Genomic DNA, 26763 nt, shown 5'->3' with positions numbered 1-26763 from the left:
GCGTTAATGGGGAAACACGGTTAATTTCCACGTTTATTTAACAATCAATGAAAATTGGCCAGGTCAGAGTTTGTGTAATAAATTGGAGACATGGAAAAACCGGTTACTATATGAAAAAAAAAAAGTTCCAGGGATGTATTCAGGAAAATTGTCACTTCGTGATTAATCTGTGACGTTTTACATATTAATACAACAGTTTATACAAAGCAGTTTTATTCAACAAAAAATATTGAATTTTTGAATTGATTTAAATAATTTACACCAAACCATCACTGTAATAAGGTAACTAGCAACCAGTGCTGTCAATTTTCCTAACTTGCGGTGACTGAAATCATTCAACTAAATTGCCTAAAGTCAACGCTCATAAACCAATTCTTAAAAAAAAATGTCAGAGTGGACACGAATTGTATTGAAAAATGGGTTTCAATTTAAAAAACGGTACCGAATGAGTCACGGGTAGACAACTGCAATGACACTTAGGACGTTAATCTTGTTTTGGACATACAAAACTACACGTGATAATTGTAGATGTGATGGACAATACAATAAAAAAAAATATAATAAATAGACAACAAAATACCCGTGACTATTCGCAAGGTTTTTGATAAATCTTAACGTTATACAAATTCACAAGTATATAAACAGTCCGTTCACACCAAGTTGACGTTACTGAGTCGTTCAGTCGATGTACTGTGCAAGCCAACGGAATCCTTCGCCGTACCCTTGTCTTTTCAGAATAGAACACATGAACAACTCCAGAGGGCGCGCTGGTAATTCAGACCGTGGCACTTTTCCCTGCGAACATACGCGTGAAACTTTTTCTAACACCGCCACTGGTTTACCTTTCCGGTAGTCTTTCCATACAAATCGTAGAACATTCTCAGCTGGTCCTCGGAAGCCGCCTCAGGTAGATCGATTTTATTGCCAAGTATAAGTACAGGACAGGTTGATAGCGTCTCGTCTGTCAGAAGTGACACCAACTCCGTTCTACTTTCTTCTAGTCTGTCGTGGTCGTTGGCGTCTATCAGAAAAACAATCGCGTCGACTGCGGGAAAATAATCTTTCCAAACGCGCCGCGCTGAAATTATTTTTGTTTATTTTTTGTTATCTTTTGTCGTATTTTTTTAATTACCCTGAGTGTGACCACCTAAATCGAACGTCGTGAATCGCATGTTTCCAATTGATAATTCCTCTGACGCTGCAAGTTTTGAGTAAAATTAGACTCATTGTTTGGCTTTGTCAAGGTCATTAGTTGCGGAATATAGTAGAGTTAGTGTCGTAATGTCAGAGATAAGGAAAATCACGTTTTAAGTGGCTATTTCATGGCTGATTTGGAAGTTTGGAACATGATTGCACTTTTTTTTGTTTTACAGATGATTTATTTGACCAGAGAACATAGAGAAGCGTCATAGTTTAAATTAAATGACGGTTGAGGACTAATAGAAAAAATATCATAATATTATATATTTTGGAAAAATGGTACAAATTTTAGAAAAACAAAACCGTAAAAAACAACTATTTTTTATCATTTTCGACGGCTCTCCACAAAAAATCTATTTTTTTTTTTAAAAGAATTAAAAAGTAAAATCTGCCATATTTCATTCTGACGATTTTGGAAAAATGGGAGTTTTCGAAGAATTAATGCGAAAAATAACTTCTCGAGGTCGAAATTTCCAAAAAAATCTCGTTAATAATTTTCAAAGGTGTTTGAGAAAATGTCAAAAATTTCATTTTTATTTTTCATTAATCGTGAAGCAAGAATTTCGAAATATATGATTTGAAAATCAATTTTTCCAAAATACGTAAAATCTGTCATCTTTTGAAATGGATAATTAAAACAATTTAAAAAAAAAATTATCTCTATGAGCAATATTCAAAAGTATTCGAAAAAGGGTCAGATTTCATAAAAATTGAGCCTTTTAAAAAATTTTGCTTTTCAAAAATGTAGTCTAAAAATCCACAAAAAAAATACATCCTCGGATTGACACTCAAAATTTTTAATAATCTAAAAACTTGCTATATTTCATATTGATGATTTTTGAAAAACGGTAGAAATTTTCCGATAAATGAAGCCGAAAAAACAGGTCGACTTCTACAAAAAAACCTATTGAGATATTTTTGAAGAAACGTCAAAGATGAAAAAATTAGGTTTTTTGAAAATGTCTAAAAATCGGCAAAAAAATTTTTTATTTGAAAAGCACTTTCGAAATAATCAATATGGACGATTTTGAATAAATTGCAGGAATAGGATTTAGTATAAAGAATATGCAGAGTATAAAGAACATATAACTTACAGAGAACATACAGTATATGCAGAACATACAGAAAATAGAGAACAAAGAGAACATAGAGAATGTAGAGAACATACAGAATAAAGAAAAATTCCGAGGATTCAGAAGATTAAAAAAATTCAGAAAATGCAAGAAATATAAAATAAAAAAAATCCGTGAATATAAGAAATACATAGAGAACACCCAAAATACGGAGAATTATAATACAGAGAATAGAGAAATTACCAAATATACAGAGAATCCAGAAAATAATACAAAAAATATTGCAGAAAATACAGAATATAAAAAACGTACAGAAACTAATCGGAAAACAATAAATTCAGAACTATATAAAAAATACACAGAATTCATGGAATACAAAATATACAGAGAATACAGAAAGTGATCCAGAAAATGCAGAAACTGCTGAAAATAATGAAAATACGAAAAATACAGAAAATATAGAAAATACAGAAATTACAAAAAACACAGAAAATATGAAAAATACAGATTATAGAGGAGAACATGTAGAATGTGCAGAATATACAGAAAATACAGACAACAATACAGAAAATGCAGAATATACAGACTTTGCAAAAAAGAATACAGGAAGATACAAAAAATTCAGAAAATATAGAAAACACAGAATTCAGAAAATACAAAGAATAAGGAAAATATAGAGACTACAGACTATAGAGAATACAGACAGAATACAGAAAATAAAAAATAATACGGAAAATACACAAAATGTAGAAAAAAATAGAATATACAGTAAATATAGAATATAGAGGAAAAACAGAATACATAGAATGTAAAGCATGTACAGACTACGCAAAAGATCATACAGAACATAGAGAATATAGAGAACATAGAAAAAACAGAAAACATAGAAACCATAGAGAACAAACAGAATATACAGACAAATAAAATACACCGAAAATAAAGGAAAAAAATCCTAGTACTTGCTAGGATAAGACTGATTTTGGTAAATGAAGATATCTCATTAGACAAAATCAGTCTTATCTTGGCAGCTACTAGCCCCGCCCACCCACCCTCTCGTTTCTTAGAGGGTAGGTTATTTGCCAAAATCAGCCTTATCCTAGCAAGTATTAGCACTCTAAGAAATGAAGCCGAAAATAACTTGTAGAGGTTGAAAAATTAAAAAAAAAATCTCTGGGGAAGACTCAAATGTGCTAGAAAAAACGTCAATAATTTCGGCAAGATTGAAAAATTGCGATTTTTAATTTTTCAAATTTGACTTTCATAAACTCTCAATTGTTCGATTTTTCAATTAATGGATGTTTTGATTTTCCCGTTTTTTGACTTTCGAGTGTTTCGATTTTCCTGTTCTTCAGTTCTTTAATTTTTATATTTTTCAGGTTTCTTATTTTTCAAATTTTCGATTTGTCAATTTTTCGATTCTTTAAGTTCTCAGTTTTTGGATATTTCATTATTTCTGTTCTTCGACTTTTCCATTTTTGACTTCTGGATTTTTCGATGTGTCGACTTTTTACTTTTTCGATTTTTAAATTTTAGATTTCTCAATTTTTTGGTATTTTAATTTTTCAATATTTAAAATTTAAGATTTTTCGAATTTTCATTTCAGCTCTTCAATATTTCAATTTTTCAAATGTTTCGATTTCTTAATCATTCGATTTTTCGACTTCCCGGTTTTAGATTTTATTTTTCAATTGTCGTTTTTTTATTTTTTTTCGATTTTTAAATTTTAGATTTTTCAGTTTTTTGATATTTTAATCTTTCAATATTTAAAATTTTAGATGTTTCGATTTCTCATTTCAGTTCTTCGATATTTCCGTATTTCATGTTTTCAAAATTTTCAAATGTTTTGATTTCTTAATCTATCGATTTTTTAATTTTTCAAATTTGACTTTCATAAACTCTCAATTTTTTTATTTTTCAATTAATCGATGTTTTGATTTTCCCATTTCTTGACCTTGGAGTGTTTCGATTTTCCTGTTCTTCAATTCTTTAATTTTTTGATTTTTCAATTTATCGATTTTATAAACATTTTATATGTCGATTTTTCAGGTTTTTCGGTTTTTCAATTTTTCTATTTTTTCAGGTGTCGATTTTTCAACTTCACTTTTTTGATTTTTCTATTTCTCAATTTTTCAATTTTTTAATTTCTCAGTTTTTGCACATTTTAGTTTTGGGATTTTTCAGTTTACTTATTGTTCAATTTTTCGATCTTACGATTTTGCAGGTCTTTGATTTTTCAATTTTTCGATTTTTTTGAGGTTTCGATATTTCGACTTCACTTTTTTGCATTTTCGATTTCTCAATTTTTCGATTCTTTAGATTTTCAGTTTTGGGATTTTCCAGTTTTGGGATTTTTCTATATCTCTGTTCTTCGACTTTTCCATTTTTGACTTCTGGATTTTTGATGTGTCGACTTTTGACTTTTTCGATTTTTAAATTTTAGATTTCTCAATTTTTTGGTATTTTAATTTTTCAATATTTAAAATTTTAGATTTTTCGATTTCTCGATTTTTCATTTCAGCTCTTCCATTTTTCAATTTTTCAAATGTTTCGATTTCTTAATCTTTTGATTTTTCGACTTCTCGGTTTTAGCTTTTCTGTTTTTCAATTGTCATTTTGTCAAATGTTCGATTTTTTAATTTTTCAAATTTGACTTTCATAAACTCTCAATTTTTCGATTTTTCAATTAATCGACGTTTTGATTTTCCCATTTCTTGACCTTCGAGTATTTCGAACTCCAAAACACCAAAATTCCAAAATTACGAGATTACGACTTTCAGGGATTCCGAAATTCCAAGATTGCCAGATTCCGAAATTTCAAATTTCCAAGATTTCAAGATTCCAGGATTCCAAAATTTCGAATTTCCAAAATTCCAAAATTCCAAGATTTCAAGATTCCAAGATTTCAAAATTCCGATATTCTGAAAATTCACAAAATACGAAAATCCGAAAATTCGAAAATCAGAAAATCCAAAGATCCAAAAAAATTCAGAAATCCAAATGCCAAAAATTCAAGAATCCAAAAATCCAAAAATATCCAGAAATCCAAAAATTCAAAAATCCAAAAACCCAAGTACGGAAGTGAAAATTCGAAAAATCGTGAAATTGAGAAATTGAAAATAAAAAAAAATGGAAAAATCGAATAACCAGACGTCCAAATTTTAAAAAACACAAAAAGCCAAAAATTGAAAATGCGAAAAATTGAAAATTCGAAAAAATATATTAAAAAGTAGGAAAATCGATGAATTGAAAAATTGAAAAAATCAAAAATCGAAATGACAAAATTGAAATATAAATATATTTTTCAAATCTGCTATCAAAAAATTAGAAAATCCAGCAAACCAGAAATTACAAAGTCGAAAAATCAAAAAACGTCGACATCGAAACTTAAAAAAAATGCAAAAGTTCACAGAATCTAAAATCCAAAAATTAAAAAAAAAAAACAAAATATCCAGAAACCCAAAAATCCAAAAATTCAGAAATACAGCAATCTATAATTTCAAAATTTCACAAGATTTTAAAATTCCAAAATTCCAAGATTTGAAAATTCTATTATTCCAAAATTACGAGATTGCGAAATTTCGAAATTCCTAAATTCCAAAATTCCCAGATTGTCCAAAAGTCTAAAAATTCACAAAATATGAAAATCCGAAAACCCAAGTCCAGAAGTTAAAAAATTGAAAACCCGAAAAATGGGAAAATCGAAAAACGAGACGTCGAAATCTTGAAAAATACAAGAATACAAAAATTGAAAGATAGAAAATTTGAGTCGAAACATCGAAAATTCGAAAAAATAAGATCGATGAGTTGCAAAATAGAAAAATCAAAAATCGAGATGACATAAAATGAAATATCGAATAATCTAAATTGAAAAGTCGAAAACTCAAAAAGTTGAAAAATCGGAGAGGTAAAAAATCGAAATTTCGAAAAGTTGAAGAGTCAAAATATATGGAAAAACGTGAAATCGAGAAATCAAAACTTCAAATCGAAACTTCGAAAGAGCGAGAAATTGATAAACCGAAAAAATCACGGAACTGAAAAATTCGAAAAATCGAAATACTGAAAAATTAGAAGATCCAAACTCGAAAAGTCGAAAAATTGAAAAATCGGGAAATTGAATGATCTAAAAATTGAAAAATCATTTTTCAAATTCGATTTTTCGATTTTTCTTATCGCGACATTGGAATATCCAAATATTGAAAAATCCAAAAATGGAAAACGCAAAATTTTGAGAAAATGAAAAATCAAAAAGCGGAAAAATACAAAAATTTAAAGAAAAACCGAGAAACTGCAAAATCGAAAAATTGAAAATTTGAAAAATCAAGAAACTGTAGTATAGAAAATTGAAATATTTCAAAAATCGAGAAAGCGAAAAATTCGGAAGAAGAATCAAAAACGCGAACGATCGAGAAACTCAAAAATCGAAAATCGTAAAGTCGAGAAATCGAATCGAACCGAATATCGAAAAACAGAAAAATGGAAAAGCGACAAATATATTAATTGAAATTGCAAAATATAAAAAATCAAAAAATCGAAAAATCTAAAGATTGGATTTTCCTGTTCTTCAGTTCTTTAATTTTTTGATTTTTCAGGTTTTTGACTTTTCAATTTTTCGATTTTTTAAGGTTTCTATTTTCGACTTCACTTTTGATTTTTAGATTTTTCAGTTTTATGATTTTTCCGCTTTTTCAACTTTTAACTTTTTGTTTGCCGATTTCTCTATTTTTCGATTTTTCGACTTCATCATTTTTCGATTTCTCGTTCTTTTGATCTTTCAAATCTCTCAATTTTTCAATTTTTCGAATTTTTAAGTTTTTTGATTTCAAAATTTATCGAGATTTGGATTTTTCGATATTTTGATTGTCAATTTCTCAATTTATAAATTGTTCAATTTCCAACTTTTCGATTTTGGCCTATTTCGGTTTCTCAATTGTTCGACTTCTCGACTCCACGATTTCTTGATCTTTTGATTTTTCGATTTCGATAAAACCGATAAATCGAAAAATCGAAACACCGAAAAATTCAAAAACTGAGACAATCAAAACATCGAAACGTACGAATCTCGATAAATCGAGAAATAAAAAAAATTGGAAAATTTTAAAAAAGAAAAATTAAAACATCGAAAAGTTGAAAAAAAATTGAGAAATCGAAGTATAAAACTGTCGAAAATTTGAAAAATCTAAAGTTTAACGAAAAATTGAAAATCTAAAAAGTAAAAACGGGGTGGAAACCCAAAAACTGCTAACTGAAAAATTTTAAAATTGGAAAATCGAAAGAAACAACAAAAATTAAGGAAATGAAAAACCAAAAATTGTGATATAAAATCGAGAAAATGAAAAATAAAAAATCAGGAAAACGCAAAATAAAAATCGGGGAGTTGAAAAATTCAGGGGATGGAAAATTGAAAAAGGAAAAAACTAAAAATCGAGAATGTGAAAAATGGAAAAATAAGAAAGTGTAATATTGAAAAATTGAAAAAACAAAAATAAAAAACGAAAAATTACAAAATGAAAGAGATTTTCCAGTTTTTCGATTTCTCGATTTTTCGTTATTCGGTTTTTAAATTTTAAATTTTTGAATTTTACATTTTTTCGATTTTCAATTTTTCGATATTTCGATTATTAGATTTCTCGATTTTTCGAATTTTCGATTATTTTTAATTTTCATTTTTTTCTCACTGTTAAATATCATACAGTGTATGAAAAAATTGTCACTAAAAACATTTAAAAATTCATACAAAACAGAATACAGTGTTTCCAAAACGTTTTCCCGAAAAAAATCCATTGGATTATTACGAATTCAACAATATTCTTAGTTTAAGACCTTTTGCTAGTATAAAACACAAACAAAGAATTAATTCTTAGTTAAACAAAATATGTAAAATCATCTATCACTTAGAGACTACATTGGCCTGAATGCGCTCTGGTCTGTAGATCAAACAAGTTCGCAGACGACGAGTTGTAGTGAAACATGATTTCACTCTGATTAAACACCACGTCACACTACGTTTTTAAGTTTTCCGCTTTAACCTACACTGTGTTGAAGTACGAACCCGCATCCACAAATTACTCGCTGTTTGTGCATGCTCAGTACCTCAGTACAAAGTTAAAATTAGATTACAATGAACGTTTATGATTTCCACTTGAAGACATTTAACCCTGAACTGAAAAAATAAATATTCACGAATGTAATAAAAATTTAAATTAATGTAACGTCTTGGACAATCAGAAATAGAATTTATTTTTATGGGTTAAGCCCGTTTGCATGTCACTGTCAAATCAATGCTGCCAACTGCAAGCTTTATGACGCAGCCAATCGCAAACGATCGCATGGTACCATGTAATAAATTAATTTTACAACTTATCAATGACAATTTTTAAACAATTTGCATCAACAAAAAATCATCAACTCTGAACTTTTCATCTGCCATAAACAACCCACTTCAACATGCACACTGAAAGAAGAATCTTACTAGGATGTAGTGTTGGAAGATGCTGTGCTAGCCTGTCATCCTTGAGCATGTGCAACAAAGTCGTTTTTCCCGCATTGTCGAGCCCTAGGAAGAGCAGCTTGCCCGACTTCTTCCACAAGCCTAAATACAAGACAACGTATTAGTCACAGTTATACACTCACCGCGCTCGTACGGAATCGGGGCAATCAAGCCTTGCTCCGATAGCAGTCTGATCAGGCTGGCTTTGCCACAGCCCGACAAACCGCACACTAAATAACGGCCCTTGCGTGTCACACCTTATCCAAACACGAATTTCGAAACCAATTAGTCTTAACAACAAAAACACTCACCTAAATAGCCCAAGACTCCCGTAAACCATTCCCAAATGAACATTTTTCTGAAACACAATGGGGATTAACCTTGATGTTCTTGTGACTCAGCTGGTTTGAAATAGTGCGAAATGAGCCAGTTTAACAAGGAACAGCTTGGGATTAATTATAACGTGGACAAGACTATTGTTTGACGTAGAGAGCGACAAGGCCCGAGGTTTTTTGAAAAAAAAAAAATCAACCGAGGCGACGAAACGTTCAGGCAATTTTGTGCGTACTTACGTTTAATTCGGGGTATTTTAACACTAAAAATGTTGGTTTAAGAGTGGCTTTTTAATTTTTTGGGCCTGGTTCAAAGTTTACCAGCAAACGGGATTGCTGTTGGCACTTGAAGGGTGATGTGACACTAGCGCTACCACCGTGACGACAAAAAATCCCCAAAACTCGACGCTACTTTAAATAATTTATCAGTACGAAAAGTCGGATTTATCAGTTTACGCTTCGTCAGCAAACGGCGGCGGCTGAAAACCACGTAAAATGCAAAAGTCGTGTTTGTTTAATGATAAATCGTGCGACGAGTAGAACGTGACAGATCGCGTCCTGGCGTTAACGCGAAACCATGATTCATTCCAACATTTATTTATCAATCAATGAAAATTGGCCAAATCAGACTAACTAATAACTAGTACAACAAATAAAACCAGTCGAAAACCGGTTATCAAATTCCACATTAACTTTTGTGTTGATTGCATAAATGTCAACTCTAGTAAAAATCGATATTTTCTCTTGAAACAGTCGCTTGTCACAGTACAAAGGATGTTCGCGCCCCCTTAGTTCCTCAAATGAAGAGAAATCGAAGCATTCGAACTCTGCCCCTAGACAACCTCAGTATTCTGAAGCACCCACTACCTGACCATAAATACAGTGAGAAGCTCTATTTCGGTGAAGAAATCCCCAAAGCGGTCTTCAACGAAGCGCAATTTTTGTCAAGCGGCGACTCAGACATCTTAGTGAGCGTTCGCGATGTCGGTAGTAAAAGTTCATCGAGTTCCCTCAGCTGGGGCGAGGAGTATAAAAGCGAAGCCTCAAAGAAACTGCGCGAAGAATTGGAACGCATGGATGGGGTTTTAAGGGGCGCGGAGCCCATCCCAGACCACTATGACAAAGAAGAATACGAAGAGTGGATGCACTTTTTCCCAAATTTGTGGTAACTGATGGTTGTTGCAGTTTCAGATTTTACACTTTTAATTTAGCGTTTTAGGGGTTGCAATTTCCGGTAGGAGACCAAATTGCGAGGAAGAAATTTTAGCTGAAGTTACCTGTGATAAGATGGAACCTAGTCAGAATAAAGCGGCTGTGATTGACCAAATTTATGCAAAAATTGCACCAAAAATCACCCTCAACGACGATATAGACGTTGGTAGTTTTTTGAAAGTGTCACCAGTGGGGACTAGTCGGCTCCCCAGGCGTCAGTCGTCATCCAGGTCTTTAATATCGTCACACATGTCGGCATCAAAGTGGCTCAAAGATGAAGAATATGACTCTCTGCCGTTTCTAGTGGGGGTGAGGAAACCTGGCGCGCCTAAAGGCATCCTCAAGAACAGTCTAGTGCTGCCCCCTATCGAGAATAGCCAGTTTCGTTCGATTTCCGCCACCCCCAGACGCGAAACCAAGAGTTTGTCAGCTCTATCAATGAAGGACCAAAAATATTCTGGTTTCAAGAGGAAAAATCTGTAAATGATATTTGTATTAATTTATTGAATAGAGTGTCTTTATTTTCGAATGCTGCACATTATTAACTTAATTTTAACAATAGTTACAAAAACAAGACGAAAAAATTCGGAATTCCAATAAAAGTGAGACTCTTTGATGTTGCTGGGGGTTGGGAGACTTTAAAACACGCCGTAAATTTGATATTTATTCAAATAGAGCTTCTGTATTTTCGAATATCGCACATTTTATGTACAATTGCTTAACAATCAGTAACATCAACAACAGTAGTAATTAAATTGCGTGGATCTTCTATACGGGGTGGCCACACGAAATGGACAAGTTGATTGCGTGGTGGTGCCATCTTGTGTTGAAGTCCACAGCAACATTCAGTGTATCACTGTTACGTAGAAAATCCATAATAAAATACTAAAAAAAGCCCTAAACCTATGAGAGCAGTTACTCCTACAACCAACTGCTCTTATGGTTGAAATTCGAAGCGTGAACAACATTTATGTGTATGTGTGTGTACTGAAGATGGCGCTGTTCGTAGACGCGCTTAGTTGGTGGTAGGGGTAAAAAACGACGGTAATTTCGAAAATAGGTGATGGTGGATGATGTAAATGTTACAGTACGTTTATTTTTATATATAAATAACAAGACACACATGTGAGATTGTTAGCATCGATTCGCCATGTTGTCAGAGATGGGTTTTTTACCACGACTACGACACACCGACCATGAAACTACGGGTAAAGCACGATCCGAGGGAGGGGACTTGGTGTATTTTGTCATTTGTAAAATATTGCTAAATAAGGGAAAACGTCCCTAACCCTAAAAAACTTAACAATTACACAAACATAGCGTGTACAAATCAGAAAACCCCATAACTATCAACTAATTATTTACAATATCACAATTGAAATATCTTGAAATGTACATATCTTACAATTCCTGTACGTCAATAAACTATGTTAAGGTTAAGTAAATAACGGTTGTAAAAAAATCTATTATAACGCAACAATTAGGTCATTTAAATACCCACCTCTGTACTCTCTAACAACTATATACATCATTTATACACCCTATAAAAAGCTCTTGATTTCACTCAGTCTATTCACATGGCACAACAGCGGATTTAAAAAATTCAGCGTCTCTAATTTATTTTACAATTTATAAACAAGTGTCCAGTATTAAGTCCATAATTAAGCACTCATTAAGAAGAGTTCGATTATGAAGAAATTGTTCGTAAAGTTGTAGCGACCTTACCGTGTTAGTAGAATGACACCCACAGTTAAAATAAAACTCAATTTACCACTAAACGAAAAATAAACCCTTTAATCCCGATGAACCAATTCGAACACAACAAAACATGCATTCGTCGGAACCAACCACATATATATTGGTATAGATTATTATAGGTAAAGAAAACAGAAAACACCCAATGGAAAAGGGGCTTTGGAATGGTGGGTACAATCTTGGACCGCTCTTGTCTTTAGATGTACGAGTAGGGTCCGTCCGTAAGGGCGCTACAAAGTAGTAGTCAGGAGTTGTCGTCCTTGTTCGTGCCTCCACCGCCCGTCCCGCTACCTTGGCCCGTCCCTGTACGGCCCCGGACCTGCTTGTACTCCAAACCAGGGTCGAACTGCATCAAGACGAAGACCTACAAAATATTGTCACAATAAAAACAAAGAATATAGAGAAGCGTCATAGTTTAAATTAAATGTTATGTTGGCAACAGTGTTTGCTTCTAACCGGGAATAAAATTAACTACAATAGAAAAAAGGTCATAATATTTTTTATTTGGAAATTTTAGTTTGGGGACTTTTCAGTTTACTCCTATTTATTATTCAATTTTTGGATTTTACAATTTTTCAATTTCTCGGTTTTTAGTTTTTCTCTTCAATTTTACGATTTTTAAATATTTCGATTTGTCAACTTCACTTTTTTAAATTTTCGATTTCTCATTTTTTCAATTTTTTAATTTCTCAGTTTTTGGACATTTCAGTTTTGGTATTTTTCGATTCTTTAGATTATCAATTTTTGGATGTTTCAGTTTTGAGGTTTTGCAGTTTTTCAATTCGTCAGTTTTTCCTTCATTTTTCAGTTTTTCGATATTTCAGTTTTGGGATTTTTCAATATTTCTGTTCTTCGACTTTTCCATTTTTGACTTCTGGATTTTTCGATGTGTCGACTTTTTACTTTTTCAGTTTTTAAATTTTAGATTTCTCAATTTTTTGGTATTTTAATTTCTCAATATTTAAAGTTTTAGGTTTTTCGATTTCTCGACTTTTCATTTCAGCTCTTCCATATTTCAATTTTTCAAATGTTAAGATTTTTCGACTTCCCGGTTTCAGATTTTCTGTTTTTCAATTGTCGTTTTTTCAATTTTTTGATTTTCCGATGACTCCATTTTTCGATTCCTCGATTTTTCAATTTTTCAATTCCCTCCCTTTTTCAATTCTTCAATTTTTGTATTTTTGAATTTTTGGCACTTTTATATTTCGATTTCTCGATCAATCGATTTTTCAATTTCTCGGTTTTTCGATTTCTCGATTTCTGTTTTTCAGGTTTTGCAATTTTTCGATTTTCAGGTTTCTATTTTTTCATTTTTCAAATTTTCGGTTTTCGATTTCTAGGTTTTGTAATTTTTCGATATTTCAGTTTTCCGATTTTTCGACTCTTCAATTTTTCAACTTTTCGATTTTTTACTTTTTCAATTTTTTAAATTTTAGATTTTTAGATTCCTCAGATTTTTCAGTTTTTCAATTTTTCAATTTTTCGGGTTCTTAAAGTTTTAATTTTTAGATTTCTCAATTAATTGATTTTTCGATTTTTTGACTTCTTGATTTCTCGATTTTTCAGTTTTTCAATTCTTCAATTTTCCGATTTTTCTGTTTTTTAAATTTTCGATTTTTCAATATGCTAATTTTTCAATTTTTCTGATTTTGGCGTTTCTAAAGCTTTAATTTTAAAATTTCTCGATTAATTGGTTTTTATATTTTTCTACTTTTTGATTTCTCGATTTTTCAGTTTTTCAATTTTTAAACTTTGTAAATTTTCGATTTGACAATCTTTCAACTTCCATTTCCCTCTTTTTCAATTCTTTGATTTTTCTATTTTTCAATTTCTCTGTTTTTCGACTTTTAGATATTTCGATTTCTCGATTTCTGTTTATAGTTTTTGCAATTTTTCGATTTTAAGTTGTCTATTTTTTCAATTTTTCAATATTTCGATTCTTCAATTTTTTCCTTTTTCAATTTTCTAAATTTTAGATTTTTCTCTTTTTTGATGTTTCGGTTTATCGATGTTCTAAATTTTCAATTTTTCAAAATTTTGATTTTTCGGGTTTTTAAATTTTGAGATTTTTACATTTCTCAGTTTTTCAATTCGCCAATTTTGGATTTTTCGATTTCTCAAGTTTCGCGATTTTTCAGTTTTTCGATTCATGAGTTTTTCTTTCATTTTTCAGTTTTTCGATATTTCAGTTTTGGGATTTTTCAATATTTCTGTTCTTCGACTTTTCCATTTTTGACTTCTGGATTTTTCGATGTTTCGACTTTTTACTTTTTCGATTTTTAAATTTTAGATTTCTCAATTTTTTGGTATTTTAATTTTTCAATATTTAATATTTTATATTTTTCGATTTCTCGATTTTTCATTTCAGCTCTTCCATATTTCAATTTTTCAAATGTTTCGATTTCTTAATCTTTCGATTTTTCGACTTCCCGGTTTTAGATTTTCTGTTTTTCAATTGTCGTTTTTTCAAATTTTCGATTTTTCAATTAATCGATGTTTTGATTTTCCCATTTCTTGACTTTCGAGGGTTTCGATATCCCTGTTCTTCAATTCTTTAATTTTTCGATTTTTCATTTTTACTTCCCGAGCGTAAGCAAAGGAAGTATTGTAATCGAGTCCGTCGGCCGACTCTCTACTTTTACGTTTTCTCGATCTTTCATGACCCCTAGAAGACGAAGAAATAGGTCTCCCATTTCCGTCTGTCTGTCCGTCTGTCCGTCTGTCCGTCTGTCCGTCCGTCTGTCCGTCTGTCCGTCTGTCCGTCCGTCTGTCCGTCTGTCCGTCTGTCCGTCCGTCTGTCCGTCTGTCCGTCCGTCTGTCCGTCTGTTGTCCCGGATTTTTATTAGACAGATAATCTCCGAAAGTACTCGACCGATTGTTGTGAAATTTTGTACTTATATTAAGAATATCATGTAGATGGTAAAACGCTAACCAAAATTTGTCTAATCATCCCCACCACTAATGCGATGACGTCACTTCAAAATTGTACATAGTAAATGGGTTTTCAATTGTATAAAATAACATAGTCCTACACATGTAGTTTACAACTCCGAATCGACTTTTCACCCGAAACGTCCAGATTTTTGGAAAAAAAATCAAAATTATAAAACAACATTTTGAAATTTAATTTTTAATCTGCTAACCAGAATGCTTTGAAATGTTGCAGATGTTTTAAGGCTATAAAGAGCATCATAAATCTTTAGTCAAAAAATATTTGCTTACCCCCTCCAAAAACTTGATGACGTCAGCTCAAAAGTTTGTGGAATAAATCATATCTAAAATGTACAAAATATGATGAGTCTGTACTTGTGATCTATCACTCCATTCATATTTTTTGGATTTGCATATACAGGGTGACTCAAAAAAATTAATGAATGCGTAAATATATTTTATTGATTTAATCAGGAACTACAAAACCGAATGCTCTGAAATCTTGCAGATGTTTTAAGGTCATAAAGAGCATAATAAATGTTTAGTCAAAATATATTTGCTTATCCCCTCCAAAAACTTGATGACGTCAGCTCGAAAGTTTGCCGAATAAATCTTATCTAAACTGTACAAAATATGATGAGTCTGTACTTGTAATTTATCACTCCATTCATATTTTTTGGATTTGCATATACAGGGTGACTCAAAAAAATTAATGAATGCGTAAATTTATTTTTTCGATTTAATCATGAACTGCAAAACCGAATGCTTTGAAATCTTGCAGATGTTTTAAGGTTATAAAGAGCATAATAAATGTTTAGTCAAAATACATTTGCTTATCCCCTCCAAAAAATTGATGACGTCAGCTCGAAAGTTTGCCGAATAAATCATATCTAAAATGTACAAAATATGATGAGTCTGTACTTGTGATCTATCACTCCATTCATATTTTTTGGATTTGCATATACAGGGTGACTCAAAAAAATTAATGAATGCGTAAATTTATTTTACTGATTTACTCAGAAACAACAAAACCGAATTCTTTGAAATCCACTGCGAAAAAAAAAAACATAATAGGCATGCAGTCGTCACGTTTCCGACAGCGAGGGAAGTACTGTCGAAACTCTTTAGACCAATTTTTTAGTTTTTTTAAGGTTTCGGTTTTTCGACTTCACTTTTGGATTTTTCGATTGCTCAATTTTTCGACTTTTTAGGTTCTCAGTTTTTGGATATTTCAGTTTTCGGATTTTTCAGGTTTTCCATTTTTCAGTTTTTCTTTCATTTTTCAGTTTTTGGATATCTCAGTTTTGGAATTTTTCAGTATTTCGATCCTTCGACTTTTCGATTTTTGACTCCTGGATTTTTCGATGTGTTGATTATTACTTTTTCGATTTGTATATTTTAGATTTTTTAATTTTTTAAATTTTAGATTTTTCGATTTCTCGATTTTTCAGTTCAGTTCTTTCGATATTTGAATTTTTCAAGTTTTCGAATTTTTCAAATGTTTCGATTTCTTAATCTTTTGATTTTTCGACTTCCCGGTTTTAGATTTTCTGTTTTTCAATTGTCATTTTGTCAAATTTTCGGTTTTTTAATTTTTCAAATTTGACTTTCATAAACTCTCAATTTTTCGAATTTCCAATTAATCGATGTTTCGATTTCCCCATTTCTTGACCTTCGAGTGTTTCGAACTCCAAAACACCAAAATTCCAAGATTGCCAGATTGCAAGATTCCAAAATCTCAAATTTCAAAGACTCCAAGATCCAAAAACCCAAAAGTCAGAAATCCTAATACCAAAAATTCAAGAATCCAAAAATCCAAAAATATCCAGAAATCCAAAAATTCAAAAATCCAAAAACCCAAGTACGGAAGTTAAAAAATTGAAAATTGGAAAAATCGTGAAACTGAGAAATTGAAAATTAAAAAAATGGAAAAACCGAATAAACAGACGTCCAAATTTTAAAAAACACAAAAAGCCAAAAATCGAAAATTCGAAAAAATGTATTAAAAAGTAGGAAAATCGATGAATTGAAAAACTGAAAAAATCAAAAACCGAAATGACAAAATTGAAATATAAATATAATATTTTTCAAATCTGCTACCAAAAAATTAGAAAATCCAGCAAACCAGAAGTTACAAAGTCGAAAAATCAAAAAACGTCGACATCGAAACTTCAAAAAAATTCAAAAGTTCACAGAATGTAAAATCCGAAATTAAAAAAAAACAAAATATCCAGAAACCCAAAAATCCAAGAACCCAGAAACCCAAAAATTTAGAATACAGCAATCTATAATTTCAAAATTTCACAAGATTTTAAAATTCCAAAACTCCAAAATTCCAAGATTTGAAAATTCTACTATTCCAAAATTCCCAGGTTGCCAGGTTCCAGGATTCTAAGATTCCAAAATTTAAAATTTCCATAATTCCAAAAGTCTAAAAATTTACAAAATATGAAAATCCGAAAACCCAAGTCCTGAAGTTAAAAAACTGAAAATTCGAAAATGGGAAAATCGAAAAACGAGACGTCGAAATCTTGAAAAATACAAGAATACAAAAATTGAAAGATAGAAAATTCGAGTCGAAACATCGAAAATTCGAAAAAATAAGATCAAAAAGTCGGAAAATCGAAGAGTTGCAAAATATAAAAATCAAAAATCGAGATGACATAATATGAAATATCGAATAATCTAAATCGAAAAGTCGAAAACTCGAAAAGTTGAAAAATCGGAGAGGTAAAAAATCGAAAGTTCGAAAAGTTGAAGAGTCGAAATGTATGAAAAAACGTGAAATCGAGAAATCAAAACTTCAAATCGAAACTTCGAAAGAGCGAGAAATTGATAAACCGAAAAAATCAAGGAACTGAAAAATTCGAAAAATCGAAAAATACTGAAAAATTAAAAGATCCAAACTCGAAAAGTCGAAAAATTGAAAAATCGGGAAATTGAATGATCTAAAAATTGAACAATCATTTTTCAAATTCGATTTTTCGATTTTTCTTATCGCGACACTGGAATATCCAAATATTGAAAAATCCAAAAATGGAAAACACAAAATTTTGAGAAAATGAAAAATCGAAAAGCGGAAAAATACGAAAATTGAAATAAACACCGAGAAACTGCAAATTCGAAAGGCGAAAAATTGAAAATTTGAAAAATCAAGAAACTGTAGTATAGAAAATTGAAATATTTCAAAAATCGAAAAAGCGAAAAATTTAAAAGAAGAATCGAAAACGCTAAAGATCGAGAAACTCAAAAATCGAAAATCGTAAAGTCGAGAAATCGAATCGAACCGAATATCGAAAAACAGAAAAATGGAAAATCGAAAAATCTTAAGATTGGATTTTCCTCTTCTTCAGTTCTTTAATTTTTTGATTTTTCAGGTTTTTGACTTCAATTTTTCGATTTTTTAAGGTTTCTATTTTTCGACTTCACTTTTTTGATTTTTAGATTTTTCAGTTTTAGGATTTTTCAATATTTCAATTCTTTGGCTTTTCTATTTTTGACTTCTGGATTTTAGATGTTCTGTTTTTCAATTTTTCGATTTGTTAATTTTTCATTCCCGATTGATCCAGATTTGATTGTTCAGGTTTTCGATTTATCAGTTTTTCAATTTTTTATTTTGGACTATTTCGGTTTCTCAGTTTTTCCAGTTTTCCATTTTTTTGTTTATTGATTTTTCTGCTTTTCCAATTTTTCAACTTTTAACTTTTTGGTTGTTGATTTCTCTATTTTTCGATTTTTCGACTTCATCACTTTTCGATTTCTCGTTCCTTTGATCTTCTAATCTCTCAATTTTTCAATTTTTCGAATTTTTAAGTTTTTTGATTTCTCGATTTATCGAAATTTGGATTTTTGGATATTTTGATTGTCAATTTCTCAATTTATAAATTGTTCAATTTTTAATTTTTCGATTTTTCGATTTTGGCCTATTTCGGTTTCTCAATTGTTCGACTTTTCGACTCCACGATTTCTTGATCTTTTGATTTTTCGATTTCTCGGTTTTTCGACTTTCCAGTTTTTCGATGTTTCGATTTTTCAGTTATCCGATTTTTTAAATTCGAGCAAAGGTCAATTTTTCGGTCCTTTGTCTTCAGTTTTGATTTCGGTCTGGTAACAGCAACATCGGAGCTCCGTTTTGGCTTAAAAGTAACGCGTTTTCGCGAATTTCTAATGTATTGTTAATAAATACTAGTGAAAATGTTTTGCGTTAGTGCTGTGAACACGAAGGAAAGCAGATATTTTTCCAAAAATGCCCGAAAACGGACTAAGTACAATTTGAGTTTTAATTTATCTAGCTCCATGATTTGTGTATTCGACAAATATAAAAATAATATAAATTATCATGACATAATAAACAATACTTGAACATTATTAACATTATTTATACCGTTTAAATATACGATAAGCATTATTGTTAAATTGACCCCGAAAATGTTCAATTCCCCAGCCAAAATTTGAAAAATAATTTTTGCAACCTCATCGTGACGTACCATGACGCTACTGTCACGTGAGCTATCTGAGGTCAATTTTTCGGTCCTTTGTCTTCAGTTTTGATTTCGGTCTGGTAGGAGCAACATCGGAGCTCGGTTTTGGCTTAAAAGTAAGGCGTTTTCGCGGTTTTCTAATTTAGCGTTAGTGCTGTGAACATGAAGGAAAGTGGATATTTTTCAAAAAAAGCCGGAAAACGGAGTAAGTACGATTCGAGTTTTAATTTATTGGGGTCAAAATAAAAAAAATATTAATCATCATGACACAGTAAACAATATTTAAACATAATGAACATTATTTATATTGTTTAAATATGATAAGTATTAATTAAACCGAAAACTGAGCATCAACGATCCAGGCCAAAAAAATTCAAATATTTAGAGCCAACAAAGTTGCACAAAATTCATGAAATTCACTGTTATTATGTTAAGTATAAGTATGTCATAATTAAACCAACAACCGTTTTCATACAAACATGAAGTTATTAAAAACAATTCAATCTGTTTAAACATTGTTAAATTAATTAATCACACTCTAGGTTGTAAAATTATGTTTGTTAATTTTAAGGAGTCTCTAGCTGTTGATCAGGCACCAAATAGATCCGCTTTTTCACACCAGTAGGGTTGAGATAGATAAATATACGACATCATGAATACAAGACTTAACCAAATAGAAAACAGAAAGCCACTATTGACGTCGAACACAAACGAAATTACCCGTAATTTCACAGTAATTATCAAATTTAGATTAGACTGACATTTTTTTTAGTTTACCACAAATTCGGCCGTACGCGAATTATTGATTATCATAACTTTAAAACATCTGCAAGATTTCAAAGCATTCGGCTTTGCAAAAAAATCAAAATTAAATTGCAAAATGTTGTTTTTTTTTTCGAAAAATCTAGACGATTCCGTAAAAACCACTATGTACAATTTTGAAGTGACGTCATTATATTATTGGTGTTGTGGTGACCGAATTTGAATCAAAAATTTCACGCTGAAAAAAGTTAACAGCGGCGCGAAATCACATTTGAATAATTCGAATTAAAAAAAAATCAATCCAAAACAATATTTAACCATAGGCAACCAGGTGCACGTTGGCGCTTTTGGGTAGTGTGTGAAAGCATGGTGAAAAGACGCGATGAGTTAGGTTTAGTTTAGTCGGTTTGGCGGTTAATAAAAGGAGGAAGCCTTTGTTTAACGACAATTAATCGTAAAGACAACGGCGCTTCAGTTTTCCCCAACACGCGCAGCTAATTCTTGCGGCTTTCTAATGGAAACGAGTGAATCTGTGACCGACGGTAACACGTGGAAATTTGTTTGATTGTTTGTAAATTCACAGTTCATGTTAGGAGTTTAATCGTTAACGGGTTTTAACACAATTTAACAGGCATTGGATTTATTTAGGGAAACTTTCATGCTCTGCGGTTTCTAACCTCACGCAATATTTTATCTGCACAAGTTTATTTCACACCAGATTTTTTGTTTTTATAAAGCTTTGCTAGTTTTTTTATTTTGTAAATATTTTGTTGATGAATGTTTTCATCATACAAACTAGATAAGAATTTAAATATTGTTTATTGCTCCTTTTGAAACTTTGACTTTGTTCAGTTGTGGTTTAATTTCAGTCATAGGAATCGAACATTTGAATTGAATTGAGGTTAAATAACACAGAAACACGTGGTGGAAGCGGAGTGCGCGGTTCCTAGTCGAGCTGGCGGTCTGCTTCACTTTTTTCGCAGAATCTAATAATGGAAGTAGTATTTGGCACGACGTACCTGGTCTGTGGGTAACAACTGAAAGTCGTCTGGCGGATTCGTGATGACGTATCTTTTACTGCTTGCGTCGCACGACGAACTCGTGTCCCTAAACCTATAAAGTCCTATACACAACATTCCAAACTGTTTAAGCGCAGCCACAAACAAGTCTCCGTATTTTCCTGTTTCTCCGTACTGGGCTAGAGGCCCGTCGTAGAGAGAAATTTGGCCCACTCGACATCGGTCCCTGTTGGATAAGCTGTCTGGTGTGCTGAAACAATAGTTGGTACTTGAGGTACTACTTAGGATTGGGTGAGAGTACCTGTAGCCTCCGCGAAGGCCTGCTCCTTCGGCCAAAATTAACTCTAGTTCTGGCGTAGCGCCTCCGGTGATTAGGGAACGAATTAACGTTAAGGCATTTTGATTGAAATACGTCTGAAAGTGGGGGGTTGAAAGAACGTTAGGTAGGATTCGCAGTGGGTACTTACTGTAGACATTAAAGAATCTAACACACTAACAGCGAAGGCGGTACCACAAGCGAACGGTTGGGTTAGGTACAGTTCGGTATCGGGATCATCATCGTCGTCTTGGTCTAAGAACTGTACGTTGCTGTCGTTTACTAACTCTGTAAAACGTTTCGATTTAGAAGAGGGAAGGTACTTTCACAGGGGTCGGTACCAGTAATCATGGGAACGTTGGCCCCGTAGACCGATCCTCGCCTTTGAAGAATAATAGGGCTTCCGACTGGAGTCCCAGCCTCGTTATCCCCGTTGGTCTGACTAAGAACCCCAATCGTGTCATCGAAAGTCATGGCTTTTATGTTAAGTGACGCCAGAATGGCCTCCTTGTCGGCCAATGTCGGATCGTCATTGCTTGGCACTTTCGCTGAGAGGATGCAGCACATATCACATAGGTTTACGTTCACAGCACGCAAATCGGCCCTACTCAAGGGAGAACCCTACGACAAAACCCTTTGTCTGGACCCTTTTCACCCAAACAACTTACATTTAGCACCGATATTTTGGGAAGATTTTGAAGCATCTTCCACTCTCTCCTAATGTAGTCTACCGAGCCTACGATCACCACGTGCTTGAGCTCGTGGTAATGGAAATTGCTGGCCCTCAGAGGCATCACGAGATTTCGAAGGCCTATGAGCGGGGAATCGGGGTCGGCGAACAGGCACACCACCACGTGACCGTTCAACACCGTCATGGCCGCCTGGTTGCGGTCCTGGAACCACCAAACAATCAAACTCGTCGTCAGTCCTTCGGTTCTGTACCACTCACGAGAATGCACTCTTCGAGGTTCTTCGCCGGCCCCCAGTGGAACATCCCTGTGCTGTCGTACTTCATTTCAGTCTTTTCAAAGTCGAAGTCTTTGGCTTGGTCATCGGCCAGACCTACCGGAAGCGCGACACCGTTGTTGTTTTGGTTGGTGCCGCCGCTGCTCCTGCTGGTCGGCCTGAAACGGTTCTTTCGTCAGGCCGGGAATGAGCGTACCGTGAATGCACAAACTTGCACTACGGTTCTAGCTCATTCACAAAAATCGAGAGAAAACCCTCTAAGTTCAAAAAACATGCAACAGTAATTGACCTAGATAAAGAGTCTAAACTAAGTAAAAAGATGTTGAGCTAAGAAAATTGTTAAGTGAATGAGATTGGCAATGTCGAGGACATGCGCAAGTCGAGTGTTGGCTTTAAAAAATCTTCCCTCGTCGCAAAATTATTGGTTTGACTATCAGCGGACAGCGGAGAAAAGTTGAGTTGTAGGGTGGCTAACATTTCGAGAACTGAAAATAAGAAGCGGAAAAGAATACTAAATCGGGGGGAGTGGGGCGCGCAGGTATGACGTCGTTCGGTGAAGAAGGCGTCATCCAGGCGCCGTGACGGATAATACTGTAAGGGTTGGGAGTTTTACGTGTGGTTTGACTGGAGTGAGTCGTCTAACCACAAAACCAAGTAAGTCCGTCTGTTATGAGACAACTTTGCGAGAACTTGGTTGATCCACAGACCGGAGTGCACTCAAGCCAATGTCGACTCTAAGCGCTTAGATTTTTCGATTTTTCAGCTATTCAGTTCTTCAATTTTTCGATTTTTTAAGTTTGTTATTTTTCGACTTGCTTTTTTGACTTTTCGATTTCTCAATTTTTCAGTTTATTAATTTCCCAATTTTTGGATATTCGTTCAATTTTGTAATTTTTCAGTTTTTCGATTCTTCAATTTTTTTCTATTTTCCGATTTTTCGATACTTCAATTTGTGATTTCTTAGTATTTCGACTTTTCGATTTTTTAAGATCTGGATTTCTCGACTTTCAGTTTTGGGTTTTCAATTTTTCGTTTTTAAAACTTTAGATTTCTCAATTTTTCAACTTTTCTATATTTCAATTTTTCAATTTTTTCTTTTCTTAGAGGGTGTGTCATTTACCCAAATCAGTCTTAGATTAGGAAGTACTAACCCCGCCCACCCGCCCTCTATTTTCTTAGAGGGATCTCATTTGCGCAAATCATCCTTATCGTAGTAGGTACTAGCGCCGCCCACCCACCCTCGCTTTTCATTTGCCAAAATCAGTTTTATCTTAACAGCTATTAGCTAGGATAAGACTGATTTTTGCAGATCACATACCCTCTAAGAAAAGAGAGGGTGGGTGGGTGGGGCTAGTAATTGCTAAGGTAAGACTGATTTTGGCTAATGAGATATCTTCTAAGAAAAGAGGATGGGTAGGCGGGGCTAGTATGTGTTAGGATTTTTGCAAATGAGATCTCTCTAAGAAAATAGAGGGCAGGTGGGCGGGGTTAGCACTTGCTAAAATAAGATCAATTTTGACAAATGACATACCCTCTAAGAAAAGAGAGGGCGGGTGGGCGGGGTTAGTAGTTGCTAAAATCAGTTTGTGATGTTTATTGTCATAAAAAAATAAAAAATAGAAATACTGAAAAACTGTAAAATCAAAAAATCGAAAAATCGAAAAAGTCAAAAATCAACAAATCGAAAAATAGAAACCCCAGAATTTAAAACATTGAAAAAAAAACTGAAAAATCGAAACATCGAAAAATTGGAAAATCGAAAAATCAGAGGATCAAGAAATTGAAGAGTCGAAAGCTGAGAACAAAAGTTATAAATTGAAAAATTGATGAATCGAGAAATTGAACGATCAAAACATCGGAACATCTGAATTCGATTAATCGAGAAATCCAAAAATTGAAAAATTGAAAAATTTTAAAAAAGAGAAATTAGAAAATTTAAAAATTCGGAAAACTGGAAATATGAAATAAAGTACTGAAAACTCGAGAAATCGAAACACTTAGAATTTTATAAATTGAAAAATGACATCGAAAAGTTGAAAAATTAAAAAATCGAAGTATAAAACAATCGGAAAATTGAAAAATCTAAGGTTTAAAAAATGAAAAACTGAAAATCCAAAAAATAAAAAATCGAGAAATCGAAAATTCCAGAAGTCGAAAGGTGTAAGAATCAAAATACCTATTGAAAAATCCCAAAACTGGAAGAAATATCCAAAAATTGAGAAATCAACAAATTGGAAAGTCGAGAAATAGGAAAATAAAAAATAGATTAATTCAGAAATTGGAAAACTGAAAATTTAGCAAAGTCAAAATTGGAAAAAGAAAAATAGAAATACTGAAGAACTCAAAAATTAAAAAATCGAGAAATCAAAAAATCGAAAATTTAAAACATTGAACAATTAAAATAACGCAAAATTGAAAAATCGAGAAATCCAAACATCAAAAAATCAAAAAATAAAAATTCGAAAATGTAAAATTTAAAAATGGAAAAGCTGAAGAATCGACAAACCGAGAAATCGAAACCCCAAAATTTAAAAAATTGAAAACTTGAAAATTGGATACCTGAAAAATAGAAACATGAAAAAAATTCAAAAACTGAGACATCGGGAAATCGAAAAATCAGAGCATCGAGAAATTGAAGAGTCTAAAGCCGAGAAGAAAAGTTAAAAATTGGAAAATTGATGAATCGAGAAATCAAAAAATTGAAAATCGAAAAATTAAAAAAAATGGAAAAACGAGAATTGAAAAATTCAGAAAATTGAAAATTTGAAATAAAGCAGAACTGAACACTCGAGAAATCGAAAAACTTAGAATTTTAAAAATCGAATTGTTAATTAAAACATTGAAAAGTTGAAAATTTGAGACATCGAAATACATATAAAGCAGTCGAAAAATTGAAAAATCAAAAGTTTAACGAAAAATTGAAAATCCAAAAAGTAAAAAATTGAGAAATCAAAAAATCGAGGAGTTTAAAAGTCGAAAAATCGAAATATTAAAAGCTCCCAAAACTGAAAGAAATACCCAAAAATTGAGAAACTAAAAAATTGGAAAACTGAGAAACCGAAAAACCAAAAAAGTCAAAAAATCGAAAAATCGAAGAATTCAAGAACTGACAAATCGAAACTTTGAGAAGTCGAGAAACGGGAAAATCAAAGATAGATGAATTTAGAAATCGGAAAATTGAAAACTTAGCAATGCCAAAATTGAAAAATTGATAAATAGAAGTCCTGAAGAACTCAAAAATCGAAAACTCGAGAAATCGAAAAACTTGGAATGCTAATAATCGAAAAATTAAAATATCGAAAAGTTGAAAAATTGACAAATCGAAGCATAAAACAATCCAAAAATAGAAAAATCTCAAGTTTAACGACAAATTGAAATTCCAAAAAATAAAAAAATTGAGAAATCAAAAAATTCAGGAGTCCAAAATTCGAAAAGTCGAAAAATCGAATTATTGAAAAATCCCAAAACTGAAAGAGATTTCCAAAAAATTGGAAAATTGGGAACTCAAAAATATAAAAAAACAAAGTCGAAAAATCGTAACCTTAAAAATTGAAAAATCGGAAAATCAAAAATCTGAAAAATCGAAAAATTGAAGAAGTAAAAAATCGAAACTTTGGGAAGTCGGAAAATTAAAAAAAAAAAAAGATTACTTCAGAAATCGGAAAACTGAAAATTTAGAAAAGTCAAAATTTTGAAAAATTGAAAAATCGAAATATTTAAAAATGGTAAAATTGAAGACGACAAAAACTAAGAAATCGTACTATTGAAACATAGGAAAATTGAGAAATCGAAAAATACAAAAAATCGAGAAATCGAAAAATTTTAAATTTAAAAGATTGAACGATTAAAATGTTTTTGCAAAATTGAAAAATCGAGAAATCCAAAAATCGAAAATTTAAAAACTCGGAAAATTGAAATAAAGTAGAACTGAAAACTTGAGAAATCGAAAAACTTGGAATGTTAATAATCGAAAAATTAAAATATCGAAAAGTTGAAAAAATGACAAATCGAAGTATAAAACAATCGAAAAACAGAAAAATCTAAAGTTTAACGACAAATTGAAAATCCAAAAAGTAAAAAATTGAGAAAACAAAAAATTCAGGAGCCGAAAAATCGAAAAGTCGAATTATTGAAAAATCCCAAAACTGAAAGAAATTTCCAAAAAATTGGAAAATTCGGAACTCGAAAATCTAAAAAAACAAAGTCGAAAAATTGGAAAATCAAAAACT

At 32.0% G+C, this 26763-nt stretch overlaps 3 protein-coding genes across 6 annotated transcripts in view; 1 reads left to right on the top strand and 2 right to left on the bottom strand.

Moving 5' to 3' along the window:
* Positions 1–196: 196 nt before the first annotated feature.
* On the bottom strand, positions 197–9449 carry LOC135129491 (GTP-binding protein SAR1b-like). Of its 2 annotated transcripts, none has more exons than XM_064056648.1 (6): positions 9333–9449; positions 9072–9118; positions 8904–9017; positions 1133–1198; positions 843–1078; positions 197–795 (listed from the first exon to the last, which is right to left on the bottom strand). In XM_064056648.1, the coding sequence occupies exons 2-6, from the start codon at positions 9112–9114 to the stop codon at positions 679–681; spliced, it is 576 nt and encodes a 191-aa protein (XP_063912718.1). In that variant the 5' UTR covers positions 9115–9118; positions 9333–9449; the 3' UTR covers positions 197–678. The 2 variants fall into 2 exon arrangements, with proteins under 2 accessions (XP_063912718.1, XP_063912717.1); XM_064056647.1 differs by lacking the exon at positions 8904–9017 and adding an exon at positions 8743–8862 and having other exon boundaries at positions 9333–9445.
* Positions 9450–9574: 125 nt separating this feature from the next.
* LOC135129490 (uncharacterized) lies at positions 9575–10833 on the top strand. The gene is made up of 2 exons (XM_064056646.1): positions 9575–10257; positions 10304–10833. The coding sequence occupies exons 1-2, from the start codon at positions 9893–9895 to the stop codon at positions 10785–10787; spliced, it is 849 nt and encodes a 282-aa protein (XP_063912716.1). The 5' UTR covers positions 9575–9892; the 3' UTR covers positions 10788–10833.
* Positions 10834–10955: 122 nt separating this feature from the next.
* The window catches only part of LOC135129486 (calcium-activated potassium channel slowpoke), a 78768-nt gene continuing 62960 nt past the window's right edge, over positions 10956–26763 (bottom strand). For all 3 annotated transcript variants that reach the window (XM_064056638.1, XM_064056639.1, XM_064056640.1), the window contains 7 exons: positions 22518–22692; positions 22237–22461; positions 21910–22189; positions 21720–21856; positions 21554–21666; positions 21253–21502; positions 10956–12423 (listed from right to left, as the gene is read on the bottom strand). In XM_064056638.1, the coding sequence (XP_063912708.1) occupies positions 12304–12423; positions 21253–21502; positions 21554–21666; positions 21720–21856; positions 21910–22189; positions 22237–22461; positions 22518–22692 (1300 nt within the window). In that variant the 3' untranslated portion in view covers positions 10956–12303. The remainder of the gene's footprint in view (positions 12424–21252; positions 21503–21553; positions 21667–21719; positions 21857–21909; positions 22190–22236; positions 22462–22517; positions 22693–26763) is intronic.

This window comes from Zophobas morio, unplaced genomic scaffold (genome assembly GCF_036711695.1).
Source record: "Zophobas morio isolate AGI-343-1 ecotype UQ-CSIRO unplaced genomic scaffold, CSIRO_AGI_Zmor_V1 ptg000016l, whole genome shotgun sequence".
In the NCBI taxonomy this organism is placed as follows: domain Eukaryota; kingdom Metazoa; phylum Arthropoda; class Insecta; order Coleoptera; family Tenebrionidae; genus Zophobas; species Zophobas morio.
This window is presented reverse-complemented; position numbering and strand designations above follow the sequence as displayed.